The sequence below is a fragment of the Kockovaella imperatae genome, assembly GCF_002102565.1.
Source record: "Kockovaella imperatae strain NRRL Y-17943 chromosome Unknown BD324scaffold_1, whole genome shotgun sequence".
In the NCBI taxonomy this organism is placed as follows: domain Eukaryota; kingdom Fungi; phylum Basidiomycota; class Tremellomycetes; order Tremellales; family Cuniculitremaceae; genus Kockovaella; species Kockovaella imperatae.
The window spans coordinates 517,592-533,823 of record NW_019028941.1 but is presented as its reverse complement, the minus strand read 5'-3'; the positions used below and the strand labels follow the sequence as shown (position 1 = coordinate 533,823).

General features: G+C 51.3%; 7 protein-coding genes across 7 annotated transcripts; 6 read left to right on the top strand and 1 right to left on the bottom strand.

The window, feature by feature from the left end:
• The first annotated feature begins 1,499 nt into the window (after nt 1–1,499).
• Nucleotides 1,500–3,116, top strand: BD324DRAFT_15361 (hypothetical protein). The gene has a single exon (XM_022012033.1). The coding sequence runs from the start codon at nt 1,593–1,595 to the stop codon at nt 2,961–2,963; it is 1,371 nt and encodes a 456-aa protein (XP_021874357.1). The 5' UTR covers nt 1,500–1,592; the 3' UTR covers nt 2,964–3,116.
• BD324DRAFT_15378 (hypothetical protein) lies at nt 3,065–5,104 on the top strand. The gene is made up of 3 exons (XM_022012034.1): nt 3,065–3,985; nt 4,043–4,186; nt 4,240–5,104. Exons 1-3 carry the CDS (start codon nt 3,166–3,168, stop codon nt 4,911–4,913), a joined length of 1,638 nt encoding a protein of 545 aa, XP_021874356.1. The 5' UTR covers nt 3,065–3,165; the 3' UTR covers nt 4,914–5,104.
• On the top strand, nt 5,033–6,704 carry BD324DRAFT_611744 (hypothetical protein). Its single transcript, XM_022014304.1, has 6 exons — nt 5,033–5,315; nt 5,382–5,432; nt 5,481–5,559; nt 5,642–5,730; nt 5,826–6,286; nt 6,372–6,704. The coding sequence occupies exons 1-6, from the start codon at nt 5,217–5,219 to the stop codon at nt 6,466–6,468; spliced, it is 876 nt and encodes a 291-aa protein (XP_021874355.1). The 5' UTR covers nt 5,033–5,216; the 3' UTR covers nt 6,469–6,704.
• A 508-nt stretch (nt 6,705–7,212) lies between these two features.
• BD324DRAFT_647594 (hypothetical protein) lies at nt 7,213–7,974 on the top strand (the record flags this gene model as incomplete). Its single annotated transcript, XM_022017687.1, has 1 exon — nt 7,213–7,974. One exon carries the CDS (start codon nt 7,213–7,215, stop codon nt 7,972–7,974), a length of 762 nt encoding a protein of 253 aa, XP_021874354.1.
• A 173-nt stretch (nt 7,975–8,147) lies between these two features.
• BD324DRAFT_575259 (GWT1-domain-containing protein) lies at nt 8,148–9,513 on the bottom strand (the record flags this gene model as incomplete). The annotated part of the gene is made up of 3 exons (XM_022013118.1): nt 8,148–8,453; nt 8,502–9,158; nt 9,193–9,513. The coding sequence occupies 3 exons, from the start codon at nt 9,511–9,513 to the stop codon at nt 8,148–8,150; spliced, it is 1,284 nt and encodes a 427-aa protein (XP_021874353.1).
• A 769-nt stretch (nt 9,514–10,282) lies between these two features.
• Nucleotides 10,283–13,760, top strand: BD324DRAFT_611740 (hypothetical protein). Its single transcript, XM_022014303.1, has 11 exons — nt 10,283–10,716; nt 10,814–10,942; nt 10,999–11,421; nt 11,469–11,592; nt 11,629–11,884; nt 11,922–12,153; nt 12,203–12,346; nt 12,385–12,723; nt 12,772–13,011; nt 13,053–13,576; nt 13,629–13,760. The coding sequence occupies exons 1-11, from the start codon at nt 10,354–10,356 to the stop codon at nt 13,681–13,683; spliced, it is 2,829 nt and encodes a 942-aa protein (XP_021874352.1). The 5' UTR covers nt 10,283–10,353; the 3' UTR covers nt 13,684–13,760.
• Nucleotides 13,761–16,180, top strand: BD324DRAFT_611738 (FAD binding domain-domain-containing protein). The gene is made up of 3 exons (XM_022014302.1): nt 13,761–15,260; nt 15,302–16,015; nt 16,066–16,180. The coding sequence occupies exons 1-3, from the start codon at nt 14,062–14,064 to the stop codon at nt 16,073–16,075; spliced, it is 1,923 nt and encodes a 640-aa protein (XP_021874351.1). The 5' UTR covers nt 13,761–14,061; the 3' UTR covers nt 16,076–16,180.
• The last annotated feature ends 52 nt before the right edge of the window (nt 16,181–16,232 follow it).

Sequence of the window (16,232 nt, the reverse complement as noted above, 5' to 3'; positions counted from 1 at the left end):
TGGAAGCTGGGTAGCAGCCGATATTGGATCGACTCTGAAACGCGTTTTGAGAACGGGGTGGACTTGGGGAGCTCTTCGGTCGGACAGTGTAAGGACCTATAGCCTCTGGGAGAATCTGGGTGGAACGGAGCTGCTCACAGGTTGGACGCGAGCAGGGTCTATCAGCAAGAAGGGGCCCGCCCAGAATTCGAATGGACACTTGGTTGGATTTAGATGGAACTTTGGTATTGGCCGATTTGGATGTCATCATCTGGCCGTTGGGCGTAGGAGCAGCAGCAGCCGCCGCAGGAGCAGGAGCCGGAGCAGGAGGCAATAGAACCAAATGAGAAAGGGACTGGATCTGACACGCAGCTAGCTGGACGGACGTGGTGTCACCGTGTGTGAGCTTGGAAAATCTTTCCCAACATTCAACCATTTTGGGTCCGACGTAGTAAGGTCAAGATCAAGATCAAAACCTGTCTTCGCATCTGAATCACGAGGACGACATCACGCACAGCAGGGATCCCACACGTCTTCGAGGTACGATCAAACTCCCATCAGTTCCGGTCGACCGGTCACCATCATAATAATAAATATATAAATATCATTCGGACATCCAATCGCTCTCAGGGTCAATTTAAACCCGACATAGAATAGGTCATCCAAAACGTCCGGAACCTGGTCTGGGCGGGGGTGTTGAGCTCGACAACTCGACCTATTATCACCGGTGAACTTCACTGCATTTTCAAAGCACTGCACAGCACCGTTCCTCCCAACCCCTCTGGGCCATCCGCCACTTATCCTAACTCTACCGTATCTGAACCCGCGCAGATGCTTCCTCGTTGAGACGGTTCAAGGTCTATCCCTTTCGACATCACCTCCTTTCGCCAAGGCACCGGAAGAACCCGCTCAACAGCTTCTTAATTGTCCAAAAAGAACGTCAAAACCACTGGCCTTCATCTTGTATCGAGAACATTTCGACCTCGCTGTGGATATAGAGCTGAACGCCTTGACACCGCCAGGTGAGTGGAATGGCTGGTGAACCAGCTTCATTGTTCGCATACTGTCATCTTGCTCCCCTCATCCCTCTTGGCCTTTGGGCTCCCCCCTCTCTGCCCAACTCTCATCTTCGCACGCTGCGAAGTGTGTTAGGCAACACCTTTGTCCCGTACTCCCTCGCCAAGTCCAACTGTCGGACTCAAATCAGAGTGTGCCGAGGTGGCTGACGTCGTGAAAGGAGCAGGACCGAAAGCCTGGACCTGGATCATCCGGAGACGGGACGATCTCCCGGTGGACATTACCTTCATCACCCAGAGTTAGGCGATTGACCTGGAAAAAAAGACACTGATCTTGTTGCTGGACCTGTGCACCAATCATCCTCCCCGTCGTCTGGATACCAGTCCATTTGAGGACATCCGCTTGGAACATTCTCGCTCGAGTCGCTCACTCACATTCCTTCACACGATCCTTTCGGCGACTCGCTGTCTCTACCTTTTTTTTCGTTTGTTCATCTCTCCAACGCTTTCCCTTCCTTATCCCTTTCAGATTGTCCCTTCCTATCTTCTCGATTTGTCTGTCCAACGAGGTCTAGCTCCCTCAAACATCAGCAAAAGATGACAGATGCTCCCTATCCTTTCCCGCCTGAGCCCGAAGCGACGGCCGAATCGTCATCTAGTTCACCCAGTGGCGAGTTTGATTCTGGCTCTAAACGGAGGCTCTCATTAAGACGTGGTTCCAACAATGGTAGAGATGAAATCAAGAAACATCGTGAATCGCCTCATCTACGTCGTTCCTCTCGTACGGATACAACACAACAAAGAGATTCGGCCGATGTATCGGGCGGTGTCGATGATCTATCAAAGGAAGCTATTGGCTCCGGTCAACGACACGAAGACGTTGACCCTGAACCAGTTCAAGGGGTCACGACAAACACTAGTGTCCATGAGCCAAGTCATGACTCGAAACGTGTCAGAAGGAGGTCAAAAGAGGACCATTCTTCTTCATTGTCTTCCCCTCGTCCTCCCGCTTCGCCTCCTGCTGCGTCCTTTTCATCCTTCGAACCTGTCAAACGGTCCAGAAAATTCAGTCCATCCGGTCAAATCACAGAAAAACATCATTTCGTCGCCAAACGTCCCCCCAGCACTGGCTTACCTGTGCATCGTTCGACTTTCGACCCGGGACCAACATCTCATCCATCTCTTTCGCCTCATCCGACAGCTTCAAAAGTTGCCATTTCAGAATCATCTTCCTCTCATTCATTCTCTCGACCTCCTCGTTCACTCACGGCGACCTCGCCCTCCAGCTCGACATCTATCGATAGTACATCTCACGTCTTCTTATCTGCACCTGCTCCTTCTTCCCTCACTGCCATTTCAAGTGACGCCGGGTACCATTATCCATCCTCTCGCCCCAGTCACCCACATCATCCACATCTACCAACGCCCATCTCTGCAGGCTCACGCTCAGGCTCAGCTTCAGCCTCAGCCTCGGGTGCACAGCAACCCCGCTCATCCATGACTTCTGGCTGGATCATGTCCGAGCGTGAGCAGGCAAACGTCAACCAAATAGATAGAACAGACCGTGAAGAGGAAGACGAAGATCAAGGAAGATCTTCTCGGCGTCGTTTAGAGTTGGATGTTGATGTTTCTCGACCGCGTTCACGACATCACGATCAGTCCATGAAAACAGAAGATCCCGAATCCCAATCTGCCATTTCATCTTCCTATTCCTCTTCTCGTTATTCTCGTCCATCTCAACAAGGTCTCTCGACGTCCGCGCCGTCTCGATTCCCATCTCCTCCTCCATCTTTTAGCCTGTCTTCTGGCCGTCCGCTCGTTCAACCTCCTGCAAAGACTCAAGCAGCCTTTGTAGGGAAATTATATGCCATGTTGGAAGACGAAGAAATAATCAAGACGGGTTTGATCCATTGGAGTCCAGATGGGACCATCTTTACATGTCCTAATCCGACAGAATTCGCAAAGTGAGTCGGCGTAGTCACCTACGGTCTCTGTTTTTTTTTTGTGACACGATGTGTTCCGCGACAGAGTGGTGTTGCCCCGATTTTTCAAGCATAACAATTGGCAGTCTTTTGTTCGCCAATTGAACATGTATTCGTGAGTTGCAGTCATCAACAATCTTGTCAGATGCTGACAGTGATCCAGATTTAACAAGGTAAAACTCGCTCGTATGACATCCGACCCTGCTGACATCCCTCACCAGGTGAACGACCTTTTCGCCACCACGTCGGATCCCGGCGCTTGGGAATTTCGTCATCCCCTTTTTCGACGAGGCGAACCTCACCTGCTTGCGTCTATCAAACGAAAAACAACGAGACCCACTACGGCAGATGGTCCCAATTCACCGCCTGATGATTCAGACACTGGATCTCGAGCCGTTGCTGGCTGGATGCTAGATTCGCCAGCTGTCTCTGCGCCAAGACCTGGTTCTAGCCACGCAAGTAGCAATGCGCGAGCGTTGGCCTCGACCATCATGTCGACAACCGTTGGATCCAAAGCCGGTACTTCACCTAAAGCTGATCCTGAGGCGCCTGCAGAGACGATATACGGGCACGATGTCCGAAAGGGTGAATCTGTGACGTCTAGCTCAGCAAGGGATCGAGCCGGAACTCGCGCTTGGGCATGGGATGGTCAACCGATTCAACCGATCCAGAATATCCAATCTGTACCACTTGCATCCCATCATTCGCAGTCCTCCGACACTACAACGTCCAATCGACCTCCTGCAACTGCACCGTCGAGCATCAGTCGTTTTTATCCAGGTTCAAACGCTCCGTCCTCGAGTCGATACCTGGATTCACCTTATTATCCTCAACCATCAAGCAATATGAGTGCCGTGGACGTGCTTGCGGATCAAGTGGCGAATTTGGAAGAGCGGCTCGGCAGAGCGATTTCGTTGTTGAATGATGAACGAGTGGACAATGTCAGGGAAAGTTTGAACGCAACATCATATATGCTTCGGTTGACGGATTGGATTGGATCAGAGAGAAGTGAGCTGCACTTTGCCTGCCCCATTGTTCTTGAGATTCTAACCCGACTTGGTCCAGACCCTCACCCTTCCGAGCTGCATGCGCTTCGCGAAACGTTACAGCGATCTAGTACAGAACTGCGACAGCGATACGAGGTATTGGTGACCTCTGATCCGTTATTATCTGGACATAGTGCCGGAACCGCAAGGCTGGGACACGGCTGTGAGTTTGATCCCCGCTCCTCACCGTTGCCTCGCTGATATATATATATGCAGATGATGACCGGCCCTACCTTTCGCACCGTCGATCGGACCTTCTGGAACCTAGACCATCCGGCCTCGGTGCGCATACCTACACCCCACGAGCATCACCTATGAATCCCGAATTCCCGCGCGATCGTTCCAGTCGGATTCCAGGTCGGTACGCCGAGTCGGATCGAGCAGTCGACATTTCTGCCGAACATTCGACACGACTTCGACCCATGTCTTCGTCTGCCGTGCCTACGGCATACACTGCGGATGTCCCTCCCCCATCGTCTCATCCTATCCATATTCCACGTCAAAGTCAATATCAAGGTCATATTCGACAGCCCAGTCTCGGCAGATCTCAAACGCTGCCTCCAGGTCCTCCATCTATATCCTCCAGTCACAGTTACACGCATAGTCAGAGTCAAAGTCATGGTATTCCAAGTGGAAGTTCCACGTCTCCTCTTGCATTGATCCCGAAGACAATTGGTATCACTTCGCCAGTCATCTCCATCGGCTCAGGGACCAGGTCGCGACCCGAGACGAGCTCAGGTGTGGCCGGTGTGAGTTTGGGACGGTCGCAAGGGCCAATGATTGGAGGCAACAAGGACGACCAGATGGATGTGGGCGACCAGGCGACGGAATCGGTGGGTAGGGGCACCCGGACACAACCAGGTTTAAAGAATATTCTCAATTTTGATTAATTGGGTATTAGAGCGCTATTCAACCTAGCGACATTTAACTCTTCTCGTCATCACCTCAAAGCATCTGTATCAATGAGCAAAACAAAAGGGAATCCAGAGGGAAGACAGTCATCTCGGAAGCATGTCTATCTTACACGGAGGACCATTCTTGTCATGTCTAATGCAAATTCTTGATGTTCAGCTGCGTGCGTTTTCAGTGCCACAGAACAGGTCGCGGAAGCAAAAGAACATAGCAAGGTGGAGGTTCGTGACATTTATCTCTCCTCTACAGCATATCCCTACCATCCCCGCTGCCTAGACACAATGGGTGATTCGACCTCTCGACTGGAGCCTTTCATCCTTCTTGCGAGGTCTACAAAAGGGGCAGCAGCGGAAAAAGTCATTCAAGACGCCACGGCAGCTGTAAGTGGAGAACGCAATCCAATTGCGACCCGTGCTTGCATGTACCTTTTGTCTAACTCCCCGCAGACAGGAGTATACACCTTTACTGAGCTCTTGAATCTACCCAACATCCAAGCTGTGAGCCTCAATTTGCCGCTGCTTTGTCGAGCTTACAACCTGCTCCAGCTTGTTTCTGATCCATCGGGTTCGAAGAGCGTCAAGTTGCTCGAGCTTTTTGCCTTTGGGACTTTGGAGACTTATCGAGGTGAGTGCAGTGATCTTGATGGGATGAAGGCATCGGAAATTGAAAGAACGCATCGTACTGAATACAACCTGGTCTGATTTAGCCGACGAGTCGTCTTATCCGCCTCTCACATCGGCCCAATTGCAGAAACTTAAACATCTGACGCTCGTCTCTCTCGCTCTCCATCACAGAGTTAGGCCAAGACATTTTCCATCGTTCGGTACAAAAGCTGACACATCTTTGCCTCTTCTTCTCGATCTCTACTGCTCTCCGTTCTGTTCCCGTAGTCTCTGTCCTATTCGACTCTACTCACCATCCTCGAATTAGACTCTGTCCGACAGCTCGAAGAACTAATCATCGATTCCATATACGCCGAACTCCTCACGGGTAAAATGCACCATCACGAACAGATTTTACATGTCGATTGGGTCTCTGGGCGTGATCTGCGGCCTGAGGACCTGGTTCATATCCAGAAAGGTTTGGAGACCTGGTGTCAGACAGCTTTGACACTGGTTCAAGCGCTCGATGATCAGATCGCTCTCGTTAGGCAGAATGCAATCGAGGGAATGTCCGAGGAACAAACGTATAAAGAGGAGAGAATGGCGATGCTGGAATCACTCATGAAGACTCGAGGTGGAGGTCGTCAAGGACTTGGTCCACCGGGAGCGGGAAACGGGCTTGATGATCAGTCAGACGACGTCGTGATGAGAGCTACTGGTGCGATGGCAGGATTGCCAAGTGGTAAAAAGTGAGCAACCCCCCCCCCCCCCTCCTCCATGAACTGTAAGCGCGACATGGTACAGAACGCTGACTTTGTGCGTCCCTTTTTCCAGGACCGGATTGAACCGAAGAGGTCAAGGCAGCGCAGCATCTTCTGAAGAGCTAGGTAGGACGCGAGGATCCAACAAGAGACTCAAGGACAGTCCATGAAATACGAGGCTCAGATCAGATTCCAAGTTCGTCAGATGATATCCCACACTTCATTTGTATATAGACATGCTGCCTTCCTACACCACTGTTGTAGCATACATACTTCATCATCGCCCCAGGTACACGACCAAGACCCGACACGCCATGCATGTCATACAAAGCGAGCGAGAAGGATCGGCCCCCGCCGGCCTTCCCACGACGCGATCACGTGACATTACGTCATTGTCCATTGCAGCTGTGTCTCTTTGTTTGCCACTCGACGACGCGGTGCGATAGTAGATAAGCTTTGGCGGCGGGGCACCCACTCTTTTGTTTACGAGGGTCCGAGTCATATCTCTCTATCAACTGCATACCTCGACCTATACAGCCTTTGTTATATAGCTGGCGAGACTTTTTGATCTCGAGCGACATCTTCCTTTCATCTACCTTTTGATTGGAGATACTAACCTCTGCCCCCTTGATCCATCACCAGCGAATCCTCATTCCCTCCCCATCTCCTCTATCGGACCGACGGGTTCCGATAACACACGTTCTAATCTGGCGTCATCGCTTTTGATATATCCCCATTAACACCAAACATCATCCCTGTCTTCGTGTTCCCCTTCCATCAATTCAAACGGAATCCCATCTTCTATTCATTTGCTGCTGGACGCCCTCAACGGTGCTTGCGCGATCCTCATTCATCCCTACCCAATTCAATCACCCGCCGCTAAGACCTCTTGCCACCCTACCGACACACGCAGCATGCCAATCCCACCTCGTCCCATTCCCAACTCGCAACGCGTTCGACCAGGTACTTCGGTCCCTAGGAAATCCCTCGTCGCTCTAGATAGAGTCGATTGGCGATCCGAAATATCCATCTTGACTGATTATCCTCGATCCCTCCCCACTGGCAGTATCAGTGGCGTCAGACTCGAAAAGGCATTACCCAAGCCTTCTTCGGTAGAAGCCGCCAGCAGTGCGTCGAGAAACGTCAAGCGAGAAGTCGATATGGAGAGTTTGATTGCAGACAGTCTGGGGAAAAGAGAGAAACGATCCACAACGGCGACGACCTTGGGTTTTGATTTCGTACCGAACGTCTCCATTGTCGCTTTACCGGATGATCCCGCGCCTTCATCGTCCAGGTCCACACCATCACTCCTCACACAGACCAAGTCTATCCCTGGAGCATTTCCTAGCAAGGGAAGAGCGTCTCCAGCTCTTTCCGTCACACCTGCCACGCCTGCTCTCATCCCGCACAGACCTCAAGCCGAAGAGGAAGAGGACGACTTGGACGAATGGGAACATGTCGATGCGTTACGTGAGCCATCAGAGGAGGAAGAGAGGGAAGGAGCAGACAGCCAGAGTGAGGAAGACGTCATTGTGCTTGGAGAGCTGGAGTTGGAAGACGAGTTTGATCAGGTGGATCAGCGACGAGAGAAGAAGCATGCCGCCAAGTCTGGATTCGGGCTGGGCAAAGCGAGGCATGGATTAACATACGCGGCGGCTCTGGGTACGACGCAATGATCCAGATTTCGACGCGAACGTCTCAGGTCTTGGTATTGCTGAATTCATGTCGTGTGTCCCCGAGCGTTTCAGAATCTTGAGGAGTTCCGATATTCGGATGGACGGTTTAATTTTGTATGGCATCGAATGGCCAACCATGAATGTTTGTATCTAGGCATCATCCTATTGCCCGATCACAGGTTGACTTTCCAATACCGTGCAGTCCAAGCGATTGCTGAGACGGCGATGCTGTACAAGATCAGAATGCACATAGCTTGATAGTTGGAGAGGTACATTGTCTTGAAGGACAAATTGACAACCCCAGTCAAAAGGTTGGCAATGAGAAAAACCATGAGACCGTTTCTGTTGATCGCATCTAGGAGTGGAGGGACCGCATGAGGCGGGACAGGGATCTCGAGCAGGTATATTTCGAGTAAGAGGTAGCCAAGGAGGAACAAGGTGTTGTACCCTGCAACCCAGAGGACGTAGGCGCTGTTGGCCTTGAAGATGGGCGTCAGTCAAATGGGCGTGGAGACAAGGTTGCTCACCATCCGCCTCGATACCTCGACACCCATGAATCGACTGAAAGCGAGTAAAGACCACCATCCAAGGCCGAACGATACCAGTTCCATTGCCAAATTCGCACGCCGCTGTTCGTAATGCCTCTTGATACGCTCCTCGGCTTTCTCTGTAGCTGACTCGACCCGTTTCGCGGGCGCAGCAGCGCGCATGACATGTTGACCTATGGCCACGCCGAGCAAGTAGATGGCAAGGTATCCAGGTAGACTGACCAATCCTTCCTTGTTCATTTCGATGAGACCGTTTCGATCGGGCGACAAGATCCAAGATTGTAGGTTGAAACCTGAGCTTGACAATGCAGACTGATGTAGGACAGCCACGAGCAGTCCAGCCTGGGTCCATCCGACGAGCTGGCACACTGGGCGTAGAGAGATACCTATTACGGGGAGGATGGCGAGGGTGAAGAAGAAGTTCCAATGGACGCCATACTCCGTAACGTGCTCGGGATACTCTGACCCTTTGACCATCAAGACTCGAACGAGTCCAAGCACAAGGGTAGGCAGTGATTTCCAGATCGATTGTGAGATCTTCAAGAATATATTATCGTTTGAGACCTGAGATCCAACCAACTTTCGAGCAGACACCAATCCAAGTGAAAAGACAAAAGATCCCACGCCGACATCCATCTACATGCTCAGTTTCGTTCAGACCATGGCTCACCAAGCTCGCGCCAAAATCCTCACACTTGCCCTGACGTCTAGGGAAGACTGGAAAATCCACTGCGAGGATACAATGCACAGTCATGATCATCATATGGGCTCGATACACAGATAAGAAAGAGAGCTTGTCGCCCGCTCCAGGGACTGATACCTGTCCAGGCGATTGTTCCGAGCTAGACGTCGGGTCATTCGACTCGCTGAGCAGTGACGAGCTGCGTGAAGAGCTCGAGGGCAGCTCAGGCGTAGGAAGAATATCTATAGCAGTGTGTGTGTGGGTCGACGGCGTAGGGTTATGTCGCCTTCGCCATGGCTTCTGAGACATGCCCATAGATCCTTCAGGCGTCGTAGGAGATGCACGTCCGGGCGGGGTCCTGGGTGGTGTCGATTCACCGTCGACAGCTCTCGAAGGGAGGAGCACCCGGACGCGGCTAGGCTGGGCCGGCACTGCAGGTGGGACCTCTCCTGCAGACTTGACATCTTCCTCATCCGAATCCGACTCTTCTAGCCATCTGCCGAGATCTTGGGATTGCTCAGCACCTGGTGCATGCCCGTTCGAATGGAGTGCCGGGCGAGGTTTGGGATATGTCCACCATGTTAAGAAGAGTAACCCAAAATTCAGCAACAGAGGTCTCGAAGAGAATATCGTGACGGAGAGGAGAAGCGGTAGAATCGTCGTGACGTAGTCCTTGACGAATGATGGGCTCGACCGTTTGCTGCTCAGAATGTAGCACAAGTAGGAAGTCTATAGTCCTCAAATCAGATTCCGACCCTTCCCCTACATGTCAATCTCTGTTCCTCACCAACGCCACGAAACTCGTTATATTGATGCTGAGAATTGATTCGCCTTCATTCCCAGAGACGAATGCTTCCTTCTCAGTCTTGTAATCGTTCATCCTCTTTACGTTACACACACATGCGGGTCATCCACCGCATCGTTCGTGATGAGGAAGCCATTCTAGCAACAGCAACAACAAACAGAATAATACCCAACTTTTCTAGTGATTCACCTCCACCATCCCATTCAGGGGGGGGGGGGAGGGGAGTGCCACACGTTCGGCCATTCGGCGTTATCTCTCCTTTCTGGGGACTTAGCCATTTTTCCCATTCAAAAAGCCTCGCCGTTTTCCCCCTCGTTGCACCCAAGCCAGCTTTTTTCCAGTGAATGCGCCATATCCTGCGTCACTGGTCCTCCGTCTTACAACGACGACCATTCTTCGTTCTTCCTCTCTCTCCTCATCGTTCTCTCTGCAGACACGCGTCCACTACCAAACCGCTACGACCAATCATGTCAGGCCCATCAGAGCCCATGGCGGTCGTAGCGCCTAGCTTTTCATCTGATCCAGCATCTCTCGCGGCACACGCGCCACAAGTATTGTCAAATGGCGTCAATGGTCGACAAGAAGACAGTAGTAGTGACGAAGAGATGCCCCTTTCTCAACATACTCCCAAGAAGATCAATGGAGCAAACGGCAAGCGAATCGCCAATCCAAGCAGCAGCAATAGCAGTGAGGATGATAGACCATTGGTAAGTGTGTGCACATCTCAGAGAGGGACTTTTACGCGCGACGCAGTGGACCACCTCCACTTTAAACACTGAAGCGTCGCTGATGCATTCAAATTAGACTAAAAAGCCCAGAGTATCGACTGGCTTGGCTAGGAAAAGGATCGTTGAGAGTGATAGTGAGCAAGAGAGCAGTGCAGGGCCATCCTCGCCTCCTGCACCGCCTGTAAAATCTGCGACAAAGCCTCCCGTGAGTCGGATGTCGTTTTAACCACAGTCGAGCTTGAGCTGGAGCAATGATAACAGTCACGCTCAAATGGAGCTATAAAGCCCAAGTCGAAAGCGAGATCCCCATCCGATTCCGAGCTCAGCAGTGAAGATGAGAGACCGCTAGCGAAGAAGGGATCAAAGGCACCGAAACGAAGCGCATCTCCTGTCAAAAAGCCAGCCGCGAAACCTCGCAAATCATACAAGGAGTCGTCAGGCTCCGAAGACGAGAAGCCATTGGCTAAGACGGTAGCTACAAAGGGAAGAAAGAGCAACGGATCGGCTTCTGCAAGGGTCAAAAAGGAGGAAGAGTCGGAAGACGATGCGCCGTTGGCGAAGGGCAAAAAGAGAGCGAGTGCGGGCGCTGATTCGAGTACCGCTAGAAAGGACGTGAAGAAGAAAGTCAAGGAGGAGAGTGGTAAGGTGAAGAAAGAGGTCAAGGAGGAGGACGACGAGGAGATGGTGAGAGTCAGATCAGGATTAGCGAGGGATAAAGCTGACATCCGCAGTACAAATGGTGGGAGCAAGGCGAAAACGATGGATCGGTAAAATGGACAACTTTGGTGCACAACGGTGTCTTATTCCCCCCACCATATGTGCCGCTACCTAAAGACGTCAAGATGAAGTATGATGGTGAGTGGTCAGGTCCAGCTTTTCTGACTCCTGAAGGCCAATCCATCACCCTTCCTCCGGAGTCTGAAGAAGTCGCCGGATTCTTTGGAGCCATGCTGGAGACGGATCATGTTCTGGACCCGGTTTTTAAGAAGAACTTTTTCAACGATTTCAAAGATATGCTGAAAGAGTTCCCGCCAAAGGAGAATATCAGGATCACTTCCTTGGAGAAGTGCGACTTTCGACCCATGTATGAACATTTTGAACGAGAGAGGGAGAAGAAAAAGGCTATGACGAGGGAGGAGAAGAAGGCGTAAGTCGTGCGGACGAGATGTCTCTGACGAACATAGGATCAAAGAAGCCAAGGACAAGCTCGAGGAGCCATATCTCTATGCCTTGGTCGATGGACGGAAGGAGAAGCTAGGCAACTTTAGAGCGGAACCACCAGCGTTGTTCCGTGGTCGAGGAGAGCATCCGAAAAAGGGAACGTTGAAGAAACGACTGCGGCCTGAGGATATCATCTTGAACATTGGGAAGGACGTGCCTATACCCAAGCCAAACATCCCGGGCAACTGGAAGGGGGTGAGCTAAACCGGTTTCGGTGAAGAGGCTTAGCGCTAATGCGTGTCAGGTCCAACACGACAACACGGTCACTTGGCTCGCTCATTGGAAAGAAAACGTCAACAACCAAGCCAAGTATGTCTTCTTGGCAGCATCGAGTTCTTGGAAGGGACAGAGCGATAGATCCAAATTCGAGAAGGCCAGAGAGCTCATCGTGAGTCGCTTAGAAGTGTCATGACGCTCACGCTCCAGAAACACGTCGACAAGATTCGTAAAGACTACACCGAAGATCTCAAATCCAAGGTCATGGCGGATCGCCAACGAGCCACAGCTCTTTACTTTATCGACCGACTCGCTCTTCGTGCTGGGAATGAAAAGGGAGACGACGAAGCCGAGACATATGGTTGTTGTTCCCTGCTGTTTGAGCACGTTACGCTTTCTCCGCCGAACACCATTATCTTCGATTTCCTAGGTAAAGATTCCATGCGTTTCCACCAAGAGGTAGATGTGGACATTCAGGTATTCAAGAATATCAAAATCTTCAAAGCTGAGCCCAAGAAGAAAGGAGACGATATATTTGATCGATTGACAGTGAGTAGAGATTAGACGTCGGGTCGCGTCAGTGTTGACAATCCGAAGACCTCGGGACTCAACGCGTACCTAAACACCCAGATGAAGGGTTTGACCGCCAAAGTATTCCGTACCTACAATGCTTCTTGGACGTTCCAGCAGCAGCTCAAAACCACGCCCAAAAACGGCACTGTTCAGGAGAAAATCGCTGCGTACAATACTGCCAATAGAGAGGTTGCCATACTGTGTAACCATCAGAAGACTGTCAGCAAGAACTTTGAGCAATCCTTCGCGAAGATGGGAGACAAGGTGGGTGTTTGCAGTGGAGACGAATGGCTGACCTGCATCAGGTCCGCGCACTCAAGTACCAACGCATGAAACTTCGTTATCAGCTTTTCACCCTCGAGCCCAAAATGAAGAAGAAGCGAGCTGATCTGGCCGAGTCAGAATCCGATATGGATGACGAGTTTATGGAGCGACACGAGGAAGAATTGCGAGAGAAAGCAGTCGAAGCGGCGAAGAAGAAGTTTGAGAAGGAGAATACCAAGCTGGTTGCAGAGAAAGAAAAGGCTCAGCCAAAGTCTGTGCTCGACGAGCGCTTAAAGGAGATCAAAGCAGAGTTCAAGGAGCTCGCCAAGGAGCGAAAGACGAAGAAAGTTGAGCCGAAAAAGGGAGCGACGGTGGAGAAACTTGAAGAGCAGATCCAGAAGATGGAAGCTAGGATAGCGGCGGCCCGGGTGCAGATGGAGGATAGGGACAAGACCAAAGATGTGGCGTTGGGAACGTCAAAGATCAATTACATTGATCCGAGATTGACAGTGGCTTGGGCGAGGAAGTACGATGTGCCGCTTGAGAAGCTCTTCTCAAAGACGCTGTAAGTGCTCACATGAGCTAAGTATCATGACTCTGCTGACGTGACGATGCAGACGAGAAAAGTTCCCTTGGGCCGAGGCGGAGGCAGATGCAGATTGGGTCTTTTGAGCTGCCCTGCTGTGCTTTAGCGCCATGCTGCCCTGTAATATCAACATTTTGAGCATGTCATTGCATTCTATCCTACTTGTTTGAATAGCCAAACAGTCTGTCTGTAAGCCCGTCAAATGTAAGAGGTGCCACCTGATTGGGTGGGGTGGTATCGGAGATTGTCGCAGTCTCCATTGCCGGGAATTACCGAGTTGATTGGGTGGAACCTTTTTTTGGGACCCGGCCATCGACGACCTGTTCATCGCAGCGAATTCATCAGAGATCCTTCTGATTGTCACACTTGGCCACTGCGAGGGGCTATCAACACCTCTATCTCTCCACTCACTCACTCACTCTTGCACCCTCCACGTCGTATCTCCCCACCCCTCCCCTTTCACCATGAGACTCTCTCGCGCGGCGATGCTGGCGAGGTCATCCCGCTCTGCGGTCGCGATTCCAAACACCAGATCCTATGTTGTGGCCTCTCAGACTGCTCGAGCGACTGAAGCCAAAAACTTTGGTCAACCCAAAGGCTACCCTATCATCGATCATGAGTTCGATGCTGTCGTTGTAGGAGCAGGAGGTGCAGGTCTTCGAGCAGCCTTTGGATTGGCGGAAGGTGGACTGAAAACTGCCTGTATCACCAAATTGTTCCCTACTCGAAGTCACACTGTTGCCGCCCAGGGAGGTGTGAACGCTGCGCTTGGAAATATGACGGAGGACGATTGGAGATGGCACATGTACGATACTGTCAAGGGATCCGATTGGCTCGGAGATCAAGACGCGATTCATTACATGTGTCGAGAGGCTCCCAACACGGTTATTGAGCTCGAGCATTATGGCGTTCCATTCTCAAGGACGAAAGAAGGCAAGATTTATCAACGTGCTTTCGGAGGTCAATCTCTTAAATACGGTAAAGGTGGTCAAGCCTATCGATGTGCTGCTGCGGCGGATCGAACGGGTCACGCCATCTTGCACACGCTATATGGTCAATCCCTCCGTCACAACACCAACTTTTTCATCGAATACTTTGCGCTCGATCTTTTGATGCAGGACGGCAAATGTGTCGGCGTTATTGCGCTCAACATGGAAGATGGAACTCTCCATCGATTCAGAGCTCACAACACTGTTCTCGCCACGGGCGGATACGGACGAGCCTACTTTTCTTGTACTTCGGCTCATACCTGTTCGGGAGACGGTAATGCCATGGTCGTCAGGGCTGGATTACCATTACAGGATCTGGAATTCGTTCAATTCCACCCCACTGGTATCTACGGTGCTGGATGTCTGATCACGGAAGGATCAAGAGGAGAAGGTGGATACTTGCTCAACAGTGAAGGAGAACGATTCATGGAGAGATACGCTCCCACCGCCAAGGATTTGGCGTCTCGAGATGTCGTTTCGAGATCGATGACTTTGGAAATCAGAGAAGGTCGTGGTGTCGGTCCTGACAAGGATCACATCTTCCTTCAATTGAGTCATCTTCCACCTGAGATCCTTCACGAGCGATTGCCCGGTATCTCCGAGACTGCGGCCATCTTCGCCGGTGTCGACGTCACCAAGGAGCCTATCCCCGTGCTCCCGACTGTCCATTACAAGTGAGTGAAGCGAGTTGAAGCCTTCGACTCATCCCTTGCAGCATGGGAGGTATTCCCACCAAGTACACTGGTGAAGTCCTCACCGTCGATGCCCAAGGCAAAGACAAGGTTGTGCCTGGTCTCTACGCTGCTGGAGAAGCTGCTTGTGTCTCGGTTCACGGAGCCAACCGACTTGGAGCCAACTCCCTGCTCGACATTGTCGTCTTTGGTCGAGCTTGTGCCAACCACATCAAGGAGAACAGCAAGCCTGGGCAACCCCATGGACCGATGCAGGATGATCTAGGCAAAGCCAGTATCGCCGAGCTTGACAAGATCAGAAATTCATCTGGTCCCCTCAGCACTGCTGAAATCCGACTGAACATGCAAAAGACGATGCAGACCGATGCTGCCGTTTTCCGAACTCAGGAATCGCTCGATGAGGGAGTCAAAAAGATGACCGACGTTTACCAATCATACGACAAAGTGGGAATCAAGGACCGAAGTATGATCTGGAACTCGGACCTCGTTGAGACACTGGAATTGAGGAATATCATGCAGAACGCCATGCAGACGGTCGTCTCTGCCGCTGCTCGAAAGGAATCGAGAGGAGCTCATGCAAGAGAAGATTTCCCAGAACGTGATGATGAAAAGTGGATGAAACATACACTGTCATTCCAACATGATGCCAACTCGCCAAAGGTCGACTTGTCTTACCGATCTGTCATTGACACTACCTTGGACGAGAGCGAGTGCAAGCCCGTGCCTCCTTTCAAGCGGTGAGTTACGGACCCCGTCAAGCGTGAAAGATGTTGATCGTTTTTCACAGAACCTATTAAGTGGTTTCACTTGATGTATGACTCGCCTTGTCTTTTCTTTCCCTCAGAGTATACGATACTGTGGTTTGTTTGCTGTCGTGAAGATGCATGAGCGTGTCCCATGTACACATTATGCAGACCACACGGGATTTCGGATCATGGGCGTATCACGGTCGCC

Coding starts and splice junctions, on each gene's coding strand:
- BD324DRAFT_15361 (XM_022012033.1), top strand. CDS start 1,593: ATGACAGATGCTCCCTATCCTTTCCCGCCTGAGCCCGAAGCGACGGCC.
- BD324DRAFT_15378 (XM_022012034.1), top strand. CDS start 3,166: ATGACATCCGACCCTGCTGACATCCCTCACCAGGTGAACGACCTTTTC. Junction 3,986..4,042: donor TTGGATTGGATCAGAGAGAA/GTGAGCTGCACT, acceptor GACTTGGTCCAG/ACCCTCACCCTTCCGAGCTG. Junction 4,187..4,239: donor CGCAAGGCTGGGACACGGCT/GTGAGTTTGATC, acceptor ATATATATGCAG/ATGATGACCGGCCCTACCTT.
- BD324DRAFT_611744 (XM_022014304.1), top strand. CDS start 5,217: ATGGGTGATTCGACCTCTCGACTGGAGCCTTTCATCCTTCTTGCGAGG. Junction 5,316..5,381: donor TTCAAGACGCCACGGCAGCT/GTAAGTGGAGAA, acceptor AACTCCCCGCAG/ACAGGAGTATACACCTTTAC. Junction 6,287..6,371: donor GGATTGCCAAGTGGTAAAAA/GTGAGCAACCCC, acceptor CCCTTTTTCCAG/GACCGGATTGAACCGAAGAG.
- BD324DRAFT_611740 (XM_022014303.1), top strand. CDS start 10,354: ATGCGCCATATCCTGCGTCACTGGTCCTCCGTCTTACAACGACGACCA. Junction 10,717..10,813: donor GTGAGGATGATAGACCATTG/GTAAGTGTGTGC, acceptor CATTCAAATTAG/ACTAAAAAGCCCAGAGTATC. Junction 12,724..12,771: donor ATATATTTGATCGATTGACA/GTGAGTAGAGAT, acceptor GACAATCCGAAG/ACCTCGGGACTCAACGCGTA.
- BD324DRAFT_611738 (XM_022014302.1), top strand. CDS start 14,062: ATGAGACTCTCTCGCGCGGCGATGCTGGCGAGGTCATCCCGCTCTGCG. Junction 15,261..15,301: donor CTCCCGACTGTCCATTACAA/GTGAGTGAAGCG, acceptor CATCCCTTGCAG/CATGGGAGGTATTCCCACCA.